The sequence below is a fragment of the Myotis brandtii genome, unplaced genomic scaffold (genome assembly GCF_000412655.1).
Source record: "Myotis brandtii unplaced genomic scaffold, ASM41265v1 scaffold150, whole genome shotgun sequence".
In the NCBI taxonomy this organism is placed as follows: domain Eukaryota; kingdom Metazoa; phylum Chordata; class Mammalia; order Chiroptera; family Vespertilionidae; genus Myotis; species Myotis brandtii.
In genome coordinates, this window is record NW_005355411.1 from 331926 (window position 1) to 353109 (window position 21184).

Genomic DNA, 21184 nt, shown 5'->3' on the forward strand with positions numbered 1-21184 from the left:
TATTTATTTATTTTTATTTTTAAAAAATATTTTTTTATTGATTTCAGAGAGGTAGAGGAGATGGAAACATCAATGATAAGAGAGAATCATTGATCGGCTGCCTCCTGCACGCCCCCCTACTGGGGATTAAGCATGAAACCCGGGCTTGTGTTCTTGCCGGTATCGAACCCAGGTCCCTTCTATCCGCAGGCGGACGCTCTATCCACTGAGCCAAACCGGCCAGGGCAGGAGCTGTCATTGCAAGGCTTAGGTCTGCCGACAGGGCGGTTGTGTGTGGAGTGGATAAGGCATTTGTAGTTTAGAAGGAAGTCCATCAAAATGATGATACCCTCGTGGGAGGGGACACATAGCTTCCTCTAGTGCAGAAAGGGATGAAGTGACAAAAATACATGATGATGGTGGGGCATTTGGGAATATGAAATTATGAGATGACACTATTATCATACTTTGCACAGTTTCCAACTAAAAAAGGGCACATTTTAAAACGTTATTTTTACACAGGGAGTGATGGGTCTATAATTAGAGCTGTGGTTCTCAACCTTCCTAATGCCGCAACCCTTTAATACAGTTCCTCATGTTATGGTGACCCCCAATTTCAGTTACAAATTGAACATAATTAAAGCATAGTGATTAATCACAAAACAATATGTAATGATATATGTGTTTTCCGATGGTCTTAGGCGACCCCTGTGAAAGGGTCGTTCGACCCCCAAAGGGGTCTCGACCCATAGGTTGAGAACTGCTGAATTAGAGTCTTTGAGTAGATCCTTTACAGAAGGCAACCTGGATCTATTTAAAATTTTTCATTTTCTTTGACCCAGCGATTCTAATTACAGCAGGTTATTTGGTTAAAAAGAGGTATTTTCTATTAATCACAGCTGGCCTGGTGCCACTGGGTGTCATAGCGTGGTCCCGGGTGGTTGTCCGGATGGTCGTTCCGCTGTTCCACCGTTCAGGCAACTTGCATATTATGCTTTTATTATATAGGATTATGATGTTCTCTCTTTGAGTTTTTAAAATTATGTTTGATGGTTGAAAGCCAAAATGATACTTTACCTGAGTTGGTTCTCAGTGTATGTAGGACATCATTTGCTATTAGGGAAATGGAAGTTAAGACCATCATTAAATACTACCACACAGCTGATGGGATGGTAAGAATCAAATATGACAATGCCAGTGCTAGGAAGGACATGGAACAACTGAAGCATTCACACATTGCTGGTGGGGACGTAGTAAATTAGTACAGCCACTATGGAAAAGTTTGACATTTCTTATAAAGTTAAACACTAATTTAGACTCCTCAGTGCTTATCCCAGAAAAACAAAATTGGGTACATAAATGTTGATAACATCTTTATTCACAACAATGAAATGCTGGAAACAACCCAAACATCCATCAACAGTGAACAGATTAACAAATGGTACACCCATACTGAGAAATACTACTCAGTAACAAAAAAGGAAAACTGTTTATACACCCAACAAAGTGGATGGATCTTAAGAGCAATTTGCTGAGTGGGGGGAAAACAGCCCATCTCAAAGGTTACATACATTCCATTTTAAGAAATGACAAAATTAGAGCTATGGAGTACTGATCAGTGGTGGCCATAGGTCAGGGTTGGGGGACAGTGTGTTTATAAAGGGGTAGCAGGTGGATGTATCTTTGTGTTGGTACAACAATTCTGCATCCTGATTGTGGCGGGATTTACAGATATCTATACATGTGATAAAATTTCTTAGACCTCAACACCAAAAAACAAAACAAAACAAAACAAAATCACACAAATGGAAGCATAAAAAAACTAGTGAAATCCAAATAAGGTCTGTAGTCTACTTAACAGCATTTTATTGGTTTTGATGTCATTTTACTGGTTTTGATGATGTATGAGGTTCTATTACTGAAGAGGCTGAGTAAAGGTCCTCAGGAACTTTGTATGATTTGTAATTCCCTGTGAGTCTAAAATCATTCCAAAACAAATTTCAGAAAGATCATATTTAAGATGTTTTCACAACTTAAAAACTTGGATAAATACATCCAACGATGTGGAATTATATTTATGAGTATATTTCTTTTACTTCTGAAGTACACAGTACATTGAAAGAGATGAATTTAGAGCCCAAGAAATGCAAGAGCTAATCATATAATGATACGAAGTGGACACAGAACACTCCTGCTTGTATATAACATTAACATTTATCAGTGTTGAGAATTGCCTACTTTAAATTTATGGAACCATTGAGTATATGGTTCAAGGTATCCTGTCCCAGAATGGACATCAGTTATATAATAAGTTTAGACTTGGCTTAGAAAACTCAAGTAGATATCATTTTTACAAAGCTTTCTTCATGAATTCTCTGATATTTTGCTGAAGTCACTCTACATTGTGTTTCCAGCAGTTTTATTGCTGTATGAACTCATGAGAAATGATTAATTCTGCCATATTCTTTGCCATCTAAAATTATTCTCCAGCATGAATATCAGGCAACTTATTGAGGTTTATTTCTAAACAAAGGCTTTCCCATGACCATCATGTTACTACTGTGTACAAGCTCACTGATGATCTATTGTGATCACTAATGAGATAGTCTTTATTCCCACAGCAGGCTTTCCTAGTGTTTCTATGCATGTGATTTATATTAGCATATACTTGTCAGACATATCATTACCTGCAGCGAGTGTGGGAAAGGTTATTTCATGTGAGAAATGTTTCCTCAAGACTTTCTGCATTTTTCTTATGTATTAATTTTGACGTACAGTGTAAGGTAATTTATCACCTAAGGCACTAGCACATTCTTTGCATTCATTAAATTTCACTCCTATGCAAATTCCATAATTTCCCATGAGTGAAAGTCTAGCAACAGGCTAATAAAGTACACTGACTATATTCAAGTATGCTAGGAGCACACTGCACTGAACTCTCATGGTTTGACTTTGTCCCTTGCACGAGTTCACTTGTAAGTAATGAATTCAGACTCTGCAAAGGATTATGTACCTTGACTACACATTTTGTGTATTAATAAGGCTTGACAAATGAAAGGTTACCCCAATCACTGAATCCATAGAGTCTGTCTTTTATTTTATAAGTTCTTTCATATACCGTGAGTGCTGAATTCATGTTGAAAGCTTTCTCAGACTAATTGCATACATACACTTTGTCTACTGTGTCACTTACCTGGTGGGTCATGAGATCAGTACATATAAAAGAAGTCTATCTTGTGTGAAGTCTCTGACATTGTACAAGGCATATTATTTTTCCTGAAGGTGTGACCATATTCATTGCATTGTTAGGGTTTGTTCCCATTATGAGTTCTATGATGTACAAGGAGATTTCTCTTTGAAGAGAAGCCCTTCCCACATTCACTGCACACAAAAGGTTTCTCTCCTGTGTGAGTTCGTTGATGGACAATTAGACGACTTTTCACAGCAAAGCCTTTCCCGCATGCATTGCACGCATAAGGTTTCTCTCCAGTATGGATTTGCTGATGTAAAATGAGCTCAGTTTCCATGGCAAAGCCTTTTCCACATTCACCACACATATAGGATTTCTCTCCTGTATGAATTTGCTGATGTACGAGGAGATAGCGTTTCATGGTGAAGCCTTTTCCACATTCACTGCACGAAAAGGGTTTCTCCCCAGTATGAGTCCGCTGATGTACCGTAAGGTTGCTTTTAAAGGCAAAACCTTTTCCACATTTATTGCATATATAGGGTTTCTCTCCAGTATGAGTTCGCTGGTGTAACATCAGCCCACTATTCACGATGAATCCTTTCCCACATTCACTGCATCTGTATGGTTTCTCTCCAGTATGTGTTCGCTGATGTACAACCAGCCGACTCTTCAAGGGGAAGCCTTTCCCACACTCACTGCAGGTGTAGGGTTTCTCTCCAGTATGCGTTCGCTGATGTATGATAAGCATGCTCTTCACCGTGAAGCCTTTTCCACATTTGTCACATACATAGGATTTCTCTACCGTATGATTTCTCTGATGCACAATGAGGTTACTCTTCCTGGTAAAGCCTTTTCCACATTCACTGCACACATAGGGTTTCTCTCCAGTGTGAGTTCGCTGGTGTTCAATCAGACGGTTCTTCATGGTGAATCCTTTCCCACACTCATTGCATACGTATGGTTTCTCTCCTGTATGATTTCGTTGGTGTATGAGGACATAGTGCTTCGTGGTGAAAGCTTTCCCACAGTCACTGCAGGTGTAGGGTTTCTCTCCAGTATGAGTTCGCTGATGTATGATGAGCCTGCTTTTCCCAGTGAAGCCTTTCCCACATTCACCACAGACATAGCATTTCTCTCCAGTATGATTTTGTTGATGTACAATGAGATTACGCTTCCCTGGGAAGCCTTTTCCACATTCATTGCACACATAGGGTTTCTCTCCAGTGTGAGTTCGCTGGTGTTCAATCAGATGGCTCTTCATGGTGAAGACTTTGCCACAGTCACTGCATATAAAGGATTTCTCACTTTCATGAATTTTCTGGTGATCATTGAGCCTGGACTTTCTGGAGAAGACTTTTGCACACAAACTACATCTGTAAGGTTTCTCTCCTGTGTGAATTCTCTCGTGATCAGTGAGCTGAGACTTCTTAGCAAAGCTTTTTCCACATTCACTGCACACATGGGCTTTCTCTACCTCCTGAGTTCCCTGATGCTTAATGACCTGGGACTTATTGCTAATGGGTTTTGCACTGACAGGAAATTTAACTGCAAGATGAAAATCATGTTTGCCATGCCGAAATGATTTTCCATCTCCATTTAACTTAGCAGAGTTCTTAGTTTCATAGCTTTTACTCTGTTTGACTAAACTTAAATTTGATTTCAGAGTTTTCATGTAGAAGTCAAACACACCATGATTTTGCCTGAAAGGAAAATGCCTTTTGCTTTGAGGAACAATATTTCCAAATGTATCTTGTTTGTGCTTTTGTTCCATACCTTTCAACATTCTTTGATTTTCCCAGTGATCCTGGAGATAATCAACTTTTCCAGTGTCTAGGAAAGAAAACAATGAATCTTTTTATAATCTTGTTTGGAATTAAACTTTTAATTAATTAATTAATTAATTAATTAATTTTTTAAATGGCACTTTAGTGACAACCCTGTGGTAACACTATAAAAAAATACACCACGTGTTGTAAGTGTTCCTTATTTCTTACACATTGGTAAAAACACCATAATATAAACAAACCAAAAGGAAAAAGCGGTATACCACTAAGGTTACCACTAAGGTAGTTGACAATGTAGATTTAGCTGCTTTTGGACCTTTCAAAACATGTAGAGAAAGTAAAATCCAAGCAAGTCATTTTTGCGCAGGAAAGGACAAGATTTGGAGGAATACCTTTCCACAGAACTTAGAGAGACCCAGATCCCAGAGGTGGAAAACTAATCCAGATGATGAGGGTTGCATTTGTTCAGACCAAAATTACTTATTGAATGGCTCCCTGTACCAGGTACTGTGCTGGTGGTTTGGAAAATATATATAATAGGCCTTACTTTCACTGATCTAAAATCTAGTTAGGGAAATCGAAAACAAAAAAAAAAAGTAAGGAGTTGGAGATTATTAAACATGGACTAAAGGAGCAATGGAGATGGTGGAAAGTGGAGGAAATCAGGATATATTTGCATAAAGAAATGGCAAAGTTGCCCTAGCTGGTTTGGTTCAGTGGCTAGAGCATTGGCCTGCGGATTGAAGGGTCCTGGGTTCAATTCTGGTCAAGGGCACATGCCCAGGTTGTGGGCTTGATCCCCAGTGGGGGACGTGCAGGAGGCAGCCGATCAATGGTTCTCTCTCATCATTAATGTTTCTCTCCCTCTCTCTCCTTCTCCCTTCCTCTCTGAAATCAATAAAAATATATTTTTAAAAAATGTGGAGATAATCAACATATATTGATATTCAAGACGAGAGAACTGGCTCATATGTTGGGAGGACATGTAGTATGAAAGATGATAAATGTACAAACCAAGGTTTTAGACATTCCAACATTTAGGGTTTTGGGATTCTTTAAAGTCCCCTTAGAGGCACTGAAAACTGACTATGGAGTCAGAGAAAATACCGACGGGGGTGTAAAGAATAAACATATTACCTAGCAAGTAAGACTATAAAGTCTTCAGAATTTGGATTAAAGTGAATTGAGACAGACTCTCACATCATAATCCTGTTCCTAAATTTGCCCTTCTCTAGACACCAAGCAAGTAACACCACCAAGAAACATTGCGTGGAACTCATATAATCACCACTCCAGCCTTTAGCTGAGCTGTGTCATATTATCATATGTTCCACTGATAACAAAATAGGACAACAGTGATTGATAGGAAATTTTGCAGCTGGCCAGTGTACCTCACAGTCATCTTCAGAAGCTCAAGAGCTACATGGGATATGGCAACTGTCACCTTTTTGCAATCACATTCAGCATTCAGTACAAAAGTCATACCCAACATTTTCCCATTTTAGTGTCCCTGATATATTTGTTCCCTCACTTGCCACCAGCATCTACTTCAGTAATTCTATATTTATGTCTCGTTGGCAACAGTTAGGTTGTACTAAAGGACTAACTTCCTCCTTGAAGATCTAGGTTGTGTTAGTTTTATCTTCAATATTTCTTAGAATGTCTGCTTGTTCCTTATTATTGCTATACTACTAAAATCAGGTAAAAGGAAAGACAATGTAGTGTTACAAAAATACAAAACCAACCAACTCTCCACCATGCTACTTCAACTCATATGAAATCCAGTCAGTCATCCTGGCTGCCTCCTGCAAGCCCTCAACCACTGGGGACCGAGCCCACAACCCGGGCATGTGCCCTTGACCGGAATCGAACCTAGGAACTTTCAGTTTGCAGGCTGACGCTCTATCCACTGAGCCAAACCGGCTAGGGCCATCCTGGCAATCACAGTGTACATCTACATGAATACTCCATTTATCCAGGTTTCCACTCCACTCTTTTCCCTGCAGAGAGCTTCTAACAGTGGCTGTCATTTGCCTGACTTTAGGCCACTCTTTTGATAGTCAACCCCATGGCCTAGCATGTTTCCTCATGTGTTTCATGCCTTCATAACTAATTCCTAGCATCATCTTCCTAATTAAAAATGTAGACATACCTTGTATATAGGGTGAACTTGGGCGGGTACCTGAGCACTGCTGATGTGAGTTCTCCATGGTGATAGCAGCCAGTCCTTGTAGGCAATTGGCCTGGGAGTAAATCTCTCCCCTTGATGTGCCAACAACAATCAAGGCTCAACTACAACAGGAGAGTTCACACAGCTCACCTAGGGGACAAACTTGAAGTGACCAGCTCACGTGACCGGGGAGGCTGCACCACCGGGTCCTACAGGGCACCTACTACATAAGGCCACTCTACCAAGACAGGAGGTGCAGCAGTTCTACCGAATACACAGAAACAAACATAGGGAGGCCGCCAAAATGAGGAGACCAAGAAACAGGTCCTAAATGAAAGAACAACAAACTTCTAGAAAAAGGGCCAAAATGGAGACAGGCAATCTACCAGCTGCAGAGTTCAAAACACTGGTTATGAGGATGCTCAATAAACTTACAGGAAGAGTAGAGGAACTTACTGAAAACTTCAGCAAAGAGATAGGAAATATAAAAATGGAGGTAGAAAACACACACACACACACACAAAAAGAACCAGTGAGAAATGAAGTGGGAATTTCATAGCCAGGGAGGTGGAACAGAGAGAGACACTGTGACAAGGTACAAAGAAGGGGTAGTTCATAGAGTTCAAGGAAGGAGAAATCTAGCAAACAAAAATCAAGATGTTCGGTAAAATAAGCGAGGATCAGTTCTCAGAGAAAAGAGGGGGAAAAGGTTTATGACCCTTTATTTATTAAAATATATTTTATTGATTTTTTTTACAGAGGGGAAGGGAGAGGGATAAAGAGTTAGAAACACTGATGAGAGAGAAACAACATCGATCAGCTGCCTCCTGCACACCCTCTACTGGGGATGTGCCCGCAACCAAGGAATCGAACCTGGGACCCTTCAGTCGGCAGGCCGAAGCTCTATCCACTGAGCCAAACCAGTTAGGGCAGTTTATGTCCCTTTAAAGACCTAAAGAAAAGTTCTGCTAAGGAGAGGGATATGGGGGCACTGTTTCTGTACCCTCAGACACCCCTCCCCCTGCCCAGACTTCTCTGACTAGAATATGACTTCTGCAGTAACCCATGAGGGGAAGCAGATTTTGCCATCTAAATATTGCTTATTTTAAGCTGGCTATTTTCTTTTCTTTTTTTTTTTTAAATATATTTTATTGATTTTTTTACAGAGAGGAAGGAAGAGGGATAGAGAGTTAGAAACATCGATGAGAGGGAAACATTGATCAGCTGCCTCCTACACACCCCCTACTGGGGATGTGCCCGCAACCAAGGTACATGCCCTTGACTGGAATCGAACCTGGGACCCTTCAGTCCGCAGGCTGATGCTCTATCCACTGAGCCAAACCGGTTACGGCTAAGCTGGCTATTTTCAAGAAAAGAAAGACACAAGAAAAAGCTTTGATATTGGCCCTCACTGCCTGTAAGAATTTAGATAGAGGGCTTGCTCCAGGAAGGGCGATACCATCACAGATAACTACAGTTTAATATGAACTAGGTGTGATAGACAGGGAGGAACCTAGCAAGCCCCCACCGCCCCAGTGTCTATGTCCATTGGTTATGCTAATATGCATGCATACAAGTCCTTTGGTTGCTCTCTAACCCCTCTGCCCCCACCTCCCCTGCCATTTGTCTCTGGATCTATTTTTGGCGAGGCCCTTTAATCCAACTCCTCTCCGGGTCCCATTGTTAAAGATGCCCAGCAAACATTTATTTACCAAATATTGGCTTTGCCATCTCCATGTGGTTTGACTTCCTCTCCTTTGAAGCCCAAATCACAACCCTGCTCTCATTATCCCTACCTCAGCTGCCTGATTTGTCCTTGGGCCCATATTCTTATAGAACGCCTGTATGTACATACATAATAAATTTGGTTATTTCCTCCTTTTAATCTGTTTCATATCAATTAGATTATTAGCCCCTCCAGAAGAACCTAGAAGGGTAAAAGGAAAATGATTCTCCTCCCCCACACCTGCTTTGTTTGTTCACACCCACTCACCTGGACAGACTAGTCTGTGGAGTTCATTGTCTATTGTCCACGGTTCTTCCCCTAGTTCCAACTTGGAGAGAGCATCTGGTTTGCTGACTTGATACCCTGTTCATAGGAAACGACAGAAAACTTGGGTTGGGAGAATGTTATGTTTAAGGGACGAGACAGTTCGCACATGTCAGAGACTTTGCTCTCAGGAGAGGGCGCATGTGACACGGTGATTTACGTCTGGTCTCTGTGCAGGTTCTGGCACAGAGCTCCTAAAGCCCTTGTAATTTCCTGTGAACAGCATAATAGGGGCATCTTTTCGGATAGTGTAAGTTCCAGTCCCTGACACTAGAACTGCCAACACCCCTGGGCTCCTCAGAGTGATGAGTGCCTTCTGTGTGCTAAGGAGATGACTGGTGGCTGGAGGCCGTGGATAGCTTCAGGGTGGGACGGATCCGGGAAGACAAAGACATGACTAGAGGGCTGGAACCTTCAACTCTAACCCTTCTCCTCATTGTGGAGAGGGAGAGGGCTGCAGATAGAATGAATCACCAATGGCCAAGAATTTACGCAAGCATGCTTACATCATGGACTTTCCCTAAAAATCCCTAAATACCTGGATGGGACAGCTACCAGCTTGATGACCACTTTGAGATTCGGGGAGGGGGGTGTGCCTAGAGAGGGCATGGAAGGTCCACACCCCTTTCTCCACACTTTGCCCTAAATATCTCTCCCAAACCAGTTTGGTTCAGTGGATAGAGCGTCGGCCTGCGGACTGAAGGGTCCCAGGTTGGATTCCGGTCAAGGGCGTGTACCTTGGTTGTGGGCTCATCCCCAGTAGGGGGTGTGCAGGAGGCAGCTCAATCGATGTTTCTAACTCTCTCTCTCTCTCCCTTCCTCTCTGTAAAAAAATCAATAAATATATTAAATACCTCTTCCATTTGGCTGTTTCTAAGTGGTTTTTTTTTTAACTTTATAGTAAACTGATAATGGTAATAAGTGCCTTCCTGAGTTCTAGGAGCCATTCTAATGAACTATTAAACCTGAGTAGGCATGGGGCGTTGTTGGAACACCAAATTTACAGCCAAGTTGGACAGATTTATAGCCAAGATGTACCCTGGATACATAATACTTGTGACTGGCATCTGAAGTGAGGGTGGTCCTGTGGTATGAGCCCTTAAACCTGTGGAGTCTGATGCTACCTCTGGGTATTAGTGTCAAAACAGAATTGAATTGAGCTGCAGGACACCCAGTTGGTACTTGGAGAATTTACTGCTGGTGTAGAAAACCCCCACACAGTTGGTATCAGTTGTGTTGGTGGAGCTTATAGTATATTATATGTCTTTATCCGGAGCCAGAGGAGGCACTGAGAACCTGCCATTCAGAGCACTGCAGTGACTCCCAAGTATACGCAGCTGGGAAAGAAAAGACCACTGACCGGGTGCCCTCTGACTAATACACGGGAGCTGTCCTCACCCACTGACAAGAGGTGGCTATAGGTCTCCAACATCACGTCCCTGTACAGGATCTTCTGATCAGGGCCCAGGAGCTGCCACTCCTCCCAGGTGAAGTCCACGGCCACATCCTCCAGTGTCAGCGGTTCCTGTAACAACATGGTCCTGTTTACTAGGGAGTATTTTTCTTTTACTGGCCATAAATAATATAAAGGAAGTTGTCCTGTTCATATTAACTACACTTCTGACACCAATTATAATGTGAGTGTGGTTTAAAAAAATTTTTTTTAATTGATATTAGAGAGAGAGTGAGAGAGAGAAGAAGAAGAAGGAGGAGGAGGAGGAGGAGGAGGAGAGAGATCAATTTGTTGTTATAGTAGTAGTAGGAGGAGGAGGAGAGAGATCAATTTGTTGTTCCACTTATTTATGCATTCATTGGTTGCTTCTTTTATGTTCCCTTACAGGGATCAAACCCACAACCTTGGCATATCGGGACAATGCTCTAACCAACTGAGCTAGCTGGCCAGGGCCCAATGTATATATTTCTTATTTCACAAAAGATTAACATATTAGATACACTGGGGAGATAATTAGTAAAGTGGGATATGCATTTTTAAAAATAACCCAAAATGAAGCAGCCCCAGAAAGAGATGGAAAATATAAAGGAGAGTTTAATAAATATGGATAGAGCAAGGTCTAGCATAGGCCTGTATGCAGTTTTTGGAAGAGATTATACAGAAACAGAGAAGTGATACGAAGATCTCAAGAATGAGGAAATGTCAGAACTGATTAAACTTCCTATAACTCAGACTCAGTAACCCAGCAAAGCCCGGCAGGAAATCTGCATGTAGACACTTCCAGCTGAAACGACAGCACACCAGCTGCAAAAAATCAGATTATAAAAACAACCAGAAAGAAAAGATAAATTACTATCAAAAGAAAGACAACGTTTACTGAAATAAAGGCAACAGAAGCCAGAAAAAAATGTTGCGAGAAACATATTTGGTTTTTGTCCCTGGTTCCTGGCACAGTTTCTCTTTCTTTCTTTTTTAAATAGATTTTTATTGATTTCCGAGAGGAAGGGAGAGGGAGAGATAGAAACATCAGTGATGAGAGAGAATCATTGATTGGCACGCCCTCTACTGGGGATCGAGCCTGCAACCTAGGCATGTGCCCTTGACCGGAATTGAACCCAGGACCCTTCAGTCTGCAGGCCGACACTCTATCCACGGAACCAAACCGGCTAGGGCAGTGGTCGGCAAACTGCGGCTCGCAAGCCACATGTGGCTCTTTGGCCCCTTGAGTGTGGCTCTTCCACAAAATACCACGTGCGGGCGCGCATGTACAGTGCAATTGAAACTTCATGGCCCATGCGCAGACGTCGGTATTTTGTGGAAGAGCCACACTCAAGGGGCCAAAGAGCCGCATGTGGCTCGCAAGCCGCAGTTTGCCGACCACTGGGCTAGGGCATGGCACAGCTTCTAAAACTCTTGGACTCTCTGATGAGTGTCTTCTGTATGCTCATGAGATGACTAGTGACTGGGCGTTCCTAGATGGCTTCAGGATGGGGGACTGGAGGTTGAGTTCAATCACTAATGGCCAGTGATTTAATCAACCATGCTTACATCATAAACCCCCTAAACTACAGGTCTAGAGAGCTTCCGGGGTGGTCAACACACTGAGATGCTGGCCGGGTGGTGCTCCCGAGAGGCCCTCTGCCCCCTTCCCCAGGCCTTACCCTTCGCATCTCTCCCAGGTGGCTATTCCTGAGTTGCGGCCCTTATAATAAACTAGTGAAGTGCTTTCCCAGGTTCTGTGTGTCATTCCAGCAAATTACCAATCCTGAGAAGGAGGTTGTGGGACCCCCAGATTTAGAGCTGGTTATCAGAAGTAGAGATGACAACCTGGGACTTCCGACTGGCACCTAAAGTGGGGTCAGTCTTGTGGGACTTACCACCTAACCTGTGGGACCGGACGCTGCCCCCAGGTAGTCAGTGTCAGAACTGAGTTGAATTGTCGGTGTCCCAAGAGTTGTAGAATGGGCAGATGTGAGAAAAATGCCCACACATTTGGTGTCAGAAGTGCTATGAATAAAAACACCCCAGAAAGCCCTAACCGGTTTGGCTCAGTGGATAGAGCGTCGGCCTGCGATCTGGAAGGTCCCAGGTTTGATTCCGGTCAAGGGCATGTACCTTGGTTGCGGGCACATCCCCCGTTGGGGGTGTGCAGGAGGCAGCTGTTCGATGTTTCTCTCTCATCGATATTTCTAACTCTCTATCCCTCTCCCTTCCTCTCTGTAAAAAATCAATAAAATATATATTTTTTAAAAAACAGCCCAGAAGTGTGGAATATCTTCAATGTCCTGATCCTGTGGTCCTGCAGCCTAAGCTCAAATGTCACCAGAAAATAAATTGAGACCTGCTTGTCAACTGAGCAGCCAGAGAGGGAAAAACTATGGGATACTCTTTTCCATGTTATTGCAGACATTACTACATAGAAAAGAGAGCAGACTTGGTAGGGGCTGCAAATTCTTAACACTGCTGATCTGACCACATTTTGAGTTATTTCATGTGAGATGCAGATTCATTTGGAAAAATGAAAACTTAGGTTCAAATACTTTTTTCCTGTTTAAAGTGCTAACCATAAAATAAGGTAATCTATGAAAGGAATAGAGAGAGGAGAGTATGAAGTATGTTCACATCAAAGCCAAAAAAAAAAAAAAATCACAGAAAATCAATAACAAGCCCTGGCTGGTGTGTTCAGTGGTTAGAGCACTGGCCCGAGCACTGAAGGGTCGAGGGTTTGATTTCTTGTCAAGGGCACGTGCTTGGGTTGCAGGTTCCATCCGCAGCCCAGTCAGGCGCATGTGGGAGGTAACCAATCAATGTGTCTCTCTCACATTGATGTTTCTCTCTCACCCCCTCCCTCCTTCCCTTCCACTCTCTGAAAATCAATGGAACAAATATCCTTAGGTGAGGAATAACAAAACCAAGAAAAAGAAAGAAAGAAAGAAAAAAAAATTTTGTGAGAGGAAAATTTAAAGCACCTGCATTACAAAGATATCATGGACAAAGCTAAAAGAAAACTAACAAGCTAGGAAAATATTTTTAATAAACAAAATGATCAATATGTACTGGATATAAATCATACTTATTAATCAGTAAGAAGATATAGTTTTTTTAAAATGTAAAAATGATAAAGACAGGCATTTCACAAGAGAAAAAAATCCAACTGACCATAAAATACACAAGGATTTCAACCTCACCTGTGCTGAGGAAAATGAAAAATAAGGGTAAAGAATATTGGGCCATTCAGATTGCTGAAAATTATGAAATTTTATAATGTCCTATTAAGTACTGGCAAAGATTTAAGGCATGGATGATCCCACATATCACATACTATGTAGCAGGCATGCATCTAAATGTTTTACATAGTGCATTTCATTTTTTTTAGTATGACTGTGGACAAATGGAATTTTATATATAGATAATATTCACCAATCAATTGCTGTCATTATTCTTTTAGATGCTTAAATTATACTAACGTAGGCCAACAGGTCATGTTCTTTGAAGTATGACCTTGATACATAAATGTATCATTGATACATTGATGTCACAGTAGGTGTGTTAACTACTCAGATATGTACACAAATCCACATACATCGGTAAATAGGCACATATATGTAGATGCACATATAGGTCTAGTGACAGAAAAACACACTAGCAAACATTTGTTAATGCAGTATGAGGGGACAATGAGGAAGGACGTTATAAAGAGGACATTTACTTTTTTGCCCATGGGCACTCATCATTGAATATTTTTTATTTTTTTAAATATATTTTATTGATTGTAACAGAGAGGAAGGGAAAGGGATAGAGAGTCAGAAACATCGATGAGAGAGAAACATCAATCAGCTGCCTCCTGCACACTCCCTACTGGGGATGTGCCCGCAACCAAGGTACATGCCCTTGACCGGAATCAAACCTGGGACCCTTGAGTCCGAAGGCCGATGCTCTATCCACTGAGCCAAACCGGTCAGGGCTGAGTATTTTTTCTTTAAAATATATCTGTGAACCCTAGCCGGTGTGGCTCAGTTAGTTGAGCAACATCCAGTGCACCAAAAGATCACTGATTCAAGTCATGGTCAGGGCACATGCCCAGATTGCAGGCTCGATCCCAGGTCTATGGTTCAGCAGGAGGCAGCGGATCGATGTTTCTCTATTTCTCTGTTTCTCTCTCTCTCTCTCTCTCTCAAATCAGTAAAATCCTATTTTTAAAAACAGGTATCTGTGAGTAATTTGCATAATTATAGAAAAGCAAAGAAAGAAGAGGATTGGATTTGAAAATGGGGACGGAGTCTATATTTTCCAAGATGACGTGAAGTTATAAAGCAAACATCCTGGAACCCAATAACTCAAGCTCTTATCAGACAAAATTTTTTGCAACTATCTAAGGCCAAATCTGAACTTTAACAGTTCAGCTACCTGTTGATGGAAGAACATGTGAAAGCCATGCAGCCCTAGCTGGGTAGCTCAGTTGGTTGGAGCATTGTCCGATACATTAATGTTTCGGATTCAATCCCAGGCAGGCACAACCAATGAATGTGTGAATGAGTGGAATAGCAAATTAATGTTTCTCTCTCTCAGAGCGGCTACAGCGTTTGGACAGGTTCAAGCCTAGGACTAATGAGAGGGTACGATCCTCTCATGGCAAAGCCACGTGTAAGTCCCAGCACAATTATAGCCAAAAGCTATAGTTGTAAGCTTGACCTTAGGGTCCAAACCTGTAGCCCCACGTGGTTGAGTGATATGGGCTGTGGGAGGTGCAGCAAGTAAACAAAACTTGATCAGGTGCGTGTAATTGAGCAGATTCGAAACCCATGAGAACATTGTAAACATCTTGACCACGCCCTTACTTTGCCTCGTGGAATCTGGCTACAAAATAAAGACTCGGCTTGCAGGCCGTGCCATTGTCTCTCTCCATCAGAGAGGGCAGCATCCCACCTAGACCCAGCTTTTTTCTCTTGTCTGTCTTTTCTCAATCCTTCACGGCCCCCTCTCAGGCTCACCGAACCTGGCTGTGCGGGCGCATATGGCACATATGGCACCCAACGTCAGGCTGAGTGTGGAGAACAGGGGCCTGAGTTCAGGTTCACCCATGGCCATGTCAGCTCAGCACACTCTCTCAAATAAATCAATAAATAAAAGAATTTAAAAAAATAAAGCCATGCAATCCTCCCATTTTCCTAGGCCATTTAGGTTTTTTATTTTTATTTTTTATTCATTTATTTTTTTTTTTTACAGAGAGGAATAGAGAGTTGGAAATATCGATGAGAGAGAAACATCGACCAGCTGCCTCCTGCACACCCCCTACTGGGGATGTGCCCGAAACCCAGGTACATGCCCTTGACTGGAATCGAACCTGGGACCCTTTAGTCCGCAGGCCGAAGCTCTATCCACTGAGCCAAACCGGTTATGGCGGCCATTTAGGTTTTATTACTGGATAAACCCAGGCACAAGGCTGAGTTCTCTGAGTGACTTTCCTTGGTCCCTGATAAAACTGTGTTCACTGAGTTTGCTTGGTCTCTTCCCCAATGGGTTTGTGAGGAACCCTGAAATAAACAGCAGTACGAAATATGCTTCTGCCTTTATTCAAAGTTCAAAAACACTGTCCACCCATTACCTCTGGGAAGAATATAACATTTTTGCTAAGACCCCAGTGCCATGAAATATTGACACTCCCTGAGGAACCGTCTGCTGTCTCCTCACAGTACATGATACATATCATGTAACGAAGCATGATTCTCTTGTTGTGTCGGCTGCCATAGACATTAGACACAAGCTGACAGCTAATGTAACCCAGAGGATCCTTCGATTATATGTTACATGCTAACATTAGTCATTTACTCAGAATCATATGAATACTATATTCTTTTTTTCTTTTTTTGTTTGTTTTGTTAATCCTCACCCTAGGATATTTTTCCATTGATTTTTAGGGAGAGTGGAGGAGAGAGGGAAAGAGAAACATAGATGTAAGAGAAACACATCGATTGGTTGCCTCCTGGGTAGGAGCCTACAACCAAGTACATGCCCTTAACCGGAATCAAACCTGGGACCCTTTGATAAGCAGGCGGACGCTCTCTCCACTGAGCCAAACAGGCTAGGGCAGTGGTCGGCAAACTCATTAGTCAACAGAGCCAAATATCAACAGTACAACGATTGAAATTTCGTTAGAGAGCCAAATTTTTTAAACTTAAACTATATAGGTAGGTACATTGTTATTAACTTAATTAGGGTACTCCTAAGGCTTAGGAAGAGCCGCATGTGGCTCGAGAGCCGCAGTTTGCCGACCACGGGGCTAGGGCATTGAATACTTATATTCTTGATCCTAATTTGCCCTGATGTTGGAGGTAGATTCAAAGTTTATTTCACTCTGGGTACTGAACTAATTTTTACAGGCCACTACAAATCCATTAGGGAACAAAGGAGAGAATAAAACAAACGTCACCTGGGCCTGGGTCATTTCCTTCTGTTTGGGGAAATGGCCAGCAGCTGGTATACTCGTCTTTGTCTTCTCTTGGTATGTCCTAAATTTCTAGTTAAAAATCTCACTCTCCAGTTGAAAGTGTTCCCAGAAAGGACAACATCGAGGTCCTGGAACCTCCTCTTTCTTCATTCTTTTCTTATCTCTTGTCAAAACCTATGGGATGAAGAGCAAGATTACGTTCAGGGTTACATTCCCCTTGCTACGCACTCACCTTAACACATGGTCCCCAGTATTTTGGCTCTTTAGTTAGTTCCCTAGAGATCACACCTGAAGTAATGAAACAGAAGACCCTGAAGATATAAGTAGCTTGAATGTGAAAGAGAAAGTAGCAAAGGAGCACAGCACAGCACTGTGCCTCAGTGGCAGGTAATTTTCAGAACAATTATAGAAATGAGGTCGTACGGACAGTGAGGAACTGTAAATCTTTCCTTTACCAGTGGTTCTCAACCTTCTGGCCCTTTATTTTTTTATTTTATTTAATTTTTTAAAAATAAATTTTATGCCAAAACCGGTTTTGCTCAGTGGATAGAGCGTCGGCCTGTGGACTGAAGGGTCCCGGGTTTGATTCCGGTCGGGGGCATGTACCTGGGTTGCGGGCACATCCCTAGTAGGAGATGTGCAGGAGGCGGCTGATCTGTGTTTCTCTCTCATCGATGTTTCTAACTCTCTATCTCTCTCCCTTCCTCATGCTGTGACCCAACCATAAAATTATTTTCGTTGCTACTTCATAACTGTTATGTTGCTACTGTTATGAATCATAATGTAAATATCTGATATGCAGGATGGTCATAGGCGACCCCTGTGAAAGGGTCGTTCGACCGCCAAAGGGGTCGAGACCCACAGGTTGAGAACCTCTGTGCCCAGCTGGCATGGCTCAGTGGTTGAGTGTCAACCTATGAATCGGGAGGTCACGGTTCCATTCTTGGTCAGAGCACCTGCCTGGGGTTGGGGGCTTGATCCCATGAGGGGGGTGCAGGAGGCGGCCAATCAGTAATTTTCTCTCATCATTGCTGTTTCTATCTCTCCCTCTCCCTTCCTCTCTGAAATCAATAAAAATATATCTAAAAATACATTTTTAAAAATCATAAAAACTTTTAAAAAGTCTTTATATACCTTGTTTATATACACACTTCATTGAGGAACAACGAACACAGGGAAAAAGGAGAGAGATGGAATAGAAGCTATAAATACAAATTTTTAAAAGAATTAAAAAAAGGTAAGTACTGAGAAAATAGCCGTTGTATATTCATACATAGAACCTGAAAGAAAATTTACAGTAAACTTGCAGGATGAGGATGAAAACAGACTCTTAAATGAAAATCTTATTAATTTTAAATATGCTGACTGGTTCACCTACCCCCAAAACTTTTGTTTCTGTGGGTTGAAAGGAATGGGATGATGTGGTTGGTGGAGAGACTTGGTCCAGGAGCCTGAGCCTCCAAGCCTTTGGCCGTCACACATCTCAGCACAGAAGACAGTGCGCCCCCTCCTACCCGCCCCCCCAATGGGGGTTAATATCAAAACCAGACCAGATGCCCACGTACACTGACCTCCCTTAACGATTCCTCCATCACTGGCTCCGAGTTACTACAGAGCCGGACCCGGCCGGGACGCCGTGTCATTGACAAACTCCAGCCCGCGAGCTGTCAGTCACCGGCAGGCAGTGGCCCGCGAAGACCCTGAACCCTGACCTCTCGGTCGTTGATCTGACCATCAGCGACGACCCCCCACCTCCACCCCCACGACCGACCCCAAAGACACCCCGTTCACAGACACCCAGTAGATCCCTCCGTGCTCCCCGCGCGGCGCTACCTTCACCGACTCACAGGGGCTGCCACCCACCCAGCAGCCGCCGGACACACCCACGCACGGACCCGACTCCCTCCGGGGCCCGCAGCGACCTCTGGAGGCCTCACTCACTTCCCTAAACTTCTCCCTTCTGGCCTCGGCTCCGGAGAATGTCCGGCGAAGGCGCGAGGGGTTTCTGCTGCGTTTCTATGGAGAGCGGAATACGGGTTCCTGGCGTTTCCTTATGACGTAACGTACCCGCGTCGCCGTCGCCTCGGCACCCTGGAGGCCGCCATCTTTGCACACCTGACGTACAGAAGGCTTTTGCTCAGCGGCCAGCCCTGATAGGAATGTGGAGAGGTTTTCGGAGGCCTGAGGTCACAGAAGGCCCGTGACGTGGGGGTAAACTCATTTGTTGGAGGGGACAGTGAACGAAGCCTATTTTTCAAAGGCCGGAGCCCATCAGGACCAAAAGGGCCCCGCGTACATTCCGAGCGGCCGTTACGCCTCAGTTCGGTGGGAAAGGAAAATAACTTCTGGACACCTCAGCCACTAGCCTAATTGCGAGGAGATTTAGAGGCCGCATAAAAACGTTAACTCGTTTGACGAAAAAGCCGGCGGGGCGCTAAAACCGCGTGGGGTTGGCGCCGGGAGGCAGGGGCGCGGTGGGCGCTGCCATCTTGGGGGAGTGCGGTGTCCGTACAGCGCGAAGGGCCTCGGGGCTCAGCGCGCAGCCGGCAGGTGGCGGTGCATGTGGAGAAGGAACCAGGTGTGGAAAGTGAGGCGGTCAGGGGGCCGGCGATCACAACGTGAGCAGAAAGCAAGGACGTGGAGGCTCTTTCCAGCCTCATTCTAACCGCTGGAGCACAGAACATGCTCCATACATCCTAAGCAGGCACCCAACTGCCTTGTCACCACAGATTAGTCTGTATTTTATGAACAGACTCTTACTGTATGAACTCTTTTTATCTGCCTTCTTTCACACGACATAATTGTTTTTATCATTGAATTTTTACAGAGAGGAAGGGAGAGGGATAGAGAGTTAGAAACATCGATGAGAGAGAAGCATCGATCAGCTGCCTCCTGCACACCCCCTACTGGGGATGTGCCTCCAACCAAGGTACTGGCCTCTGACTGGAATCGAACCCGGGGCCCTTCAGTCCATAGGACGACGCTCCATCCACTGAGCCAAACCGGTTAGGGCAACATAATTGTTTTGAAGTATCCATAAGTTTGTTCCTCTTGTTGCTCAATATTCCACTGTACGTGTAGTCCAAAATGTGTTTAATCGTTTATCAGTGGGACTTTTAGGTTGCTTCCAGATGGTTGTTTTTTTGGATATTGCAAATGGAACTTCTAGGAACATGCAAAAAATAAAACGACCTCAAACAACTGAATCTCCCACAGTCGTATGCACCTGTATCACCTCAGCAAGAGGTCTTTGCCAGCCATTTGCAGGCCTGCTACCCATTTCTAGCCCTGCTTCAGCTCCCATTTCTAGTGGCTGCAGCTCTGAGCTAGAATACTCTCCCTCACCAGGAGGCACCCGAGATCCTGAGAAGGCGGGCTGTGGCACCGACATCAGGTTCATCTACTTGCTCACATTATGTTCAACCCCATAGGCCCTTATAATTCTCAACATGTTCCTGATAAAGTAATGGAGCCACAGGTCAAAGCAGGAAGTCAGTTGCATCTTCGGACTCCTCCATCAATAGTACTATGTTGGTTCAGTTTCTGAAGTGAGATGTTAGAACTATCCTTGCTTACGCCCTTGGCCTATCCTAAGTCACCTTTACAAGGTGATTCTTGTAAAACACAAATCAGTCGTGAAATTCAGCTGTTCTCAATTATCTAATGATTGCATCCCAGAATAAAATAAGTATTGAGACGGCTAAATTCAGGTGATTAAAATATTTGAGTGAATTTACCTAATAATCATGGGCTTGTGATATAAATACAAGACAGCGACTGAATTTTCCTATTTCTTGAAATTTCTTATTTCTTGTTCTCTAAACAGGACTCAAGGTGTTTTAGCAGGACATCTTTATTGGATCAAGAGAATGACTGAGTAGAGCAGCGGTTCTCAACCTTGGCTGCACATTAGAATCACCTGGGAATCTTTTTAAAATCCTGATTTCTGGGCCTCATCCTCTGGAAATTCTGTTTCTTTGTTACTAATGTTGTGGCTCTACCCCATAACAAAGAAACAGAATTTCCAGAGGATGAGGCCCAGAAATCAGGATTTTAAAAAGATTCCCAGGTGATTCTAATGTGCAGCCAAGGTTGAGAACCACTGCTTTA

At 43.2% G+C, this 21184-nt stretch overlaps 1 protein-coding gene across 1 annotated transcript in view; it reads right to left on the reverse strand.

Annotated features, from left to right (window-relative positions):
• Positions 1-21184, reverse strand: part of LOC102260171 (zinc finger protein 432) — a 40266-nt gene that overhangs the window by 12260 nt on the left and 6822 nt on the right. Inside the window, exons 6-9 of the mRNA XM_014535763.1 lie at positions 17057-17248; positions 10572-10698; positions 9117-9212; positions 3317-4999 (exon numbers count right to left, since the gene is read on the reverse strand). Coding sequence (XP_014391249.1) covers positions 3317-4999; positions 9117-9212; positions 10572-10698; positions 17057-17071 — 1921 coding nt within the window. The 5' untranslated portion in view covers positions 17072-17248. The remainder of the gene's footprint in view (positions 1-3316; positions 5000-9116; positions 9213-10571; positions 10699-17056; positions 17249-21184) is intronic.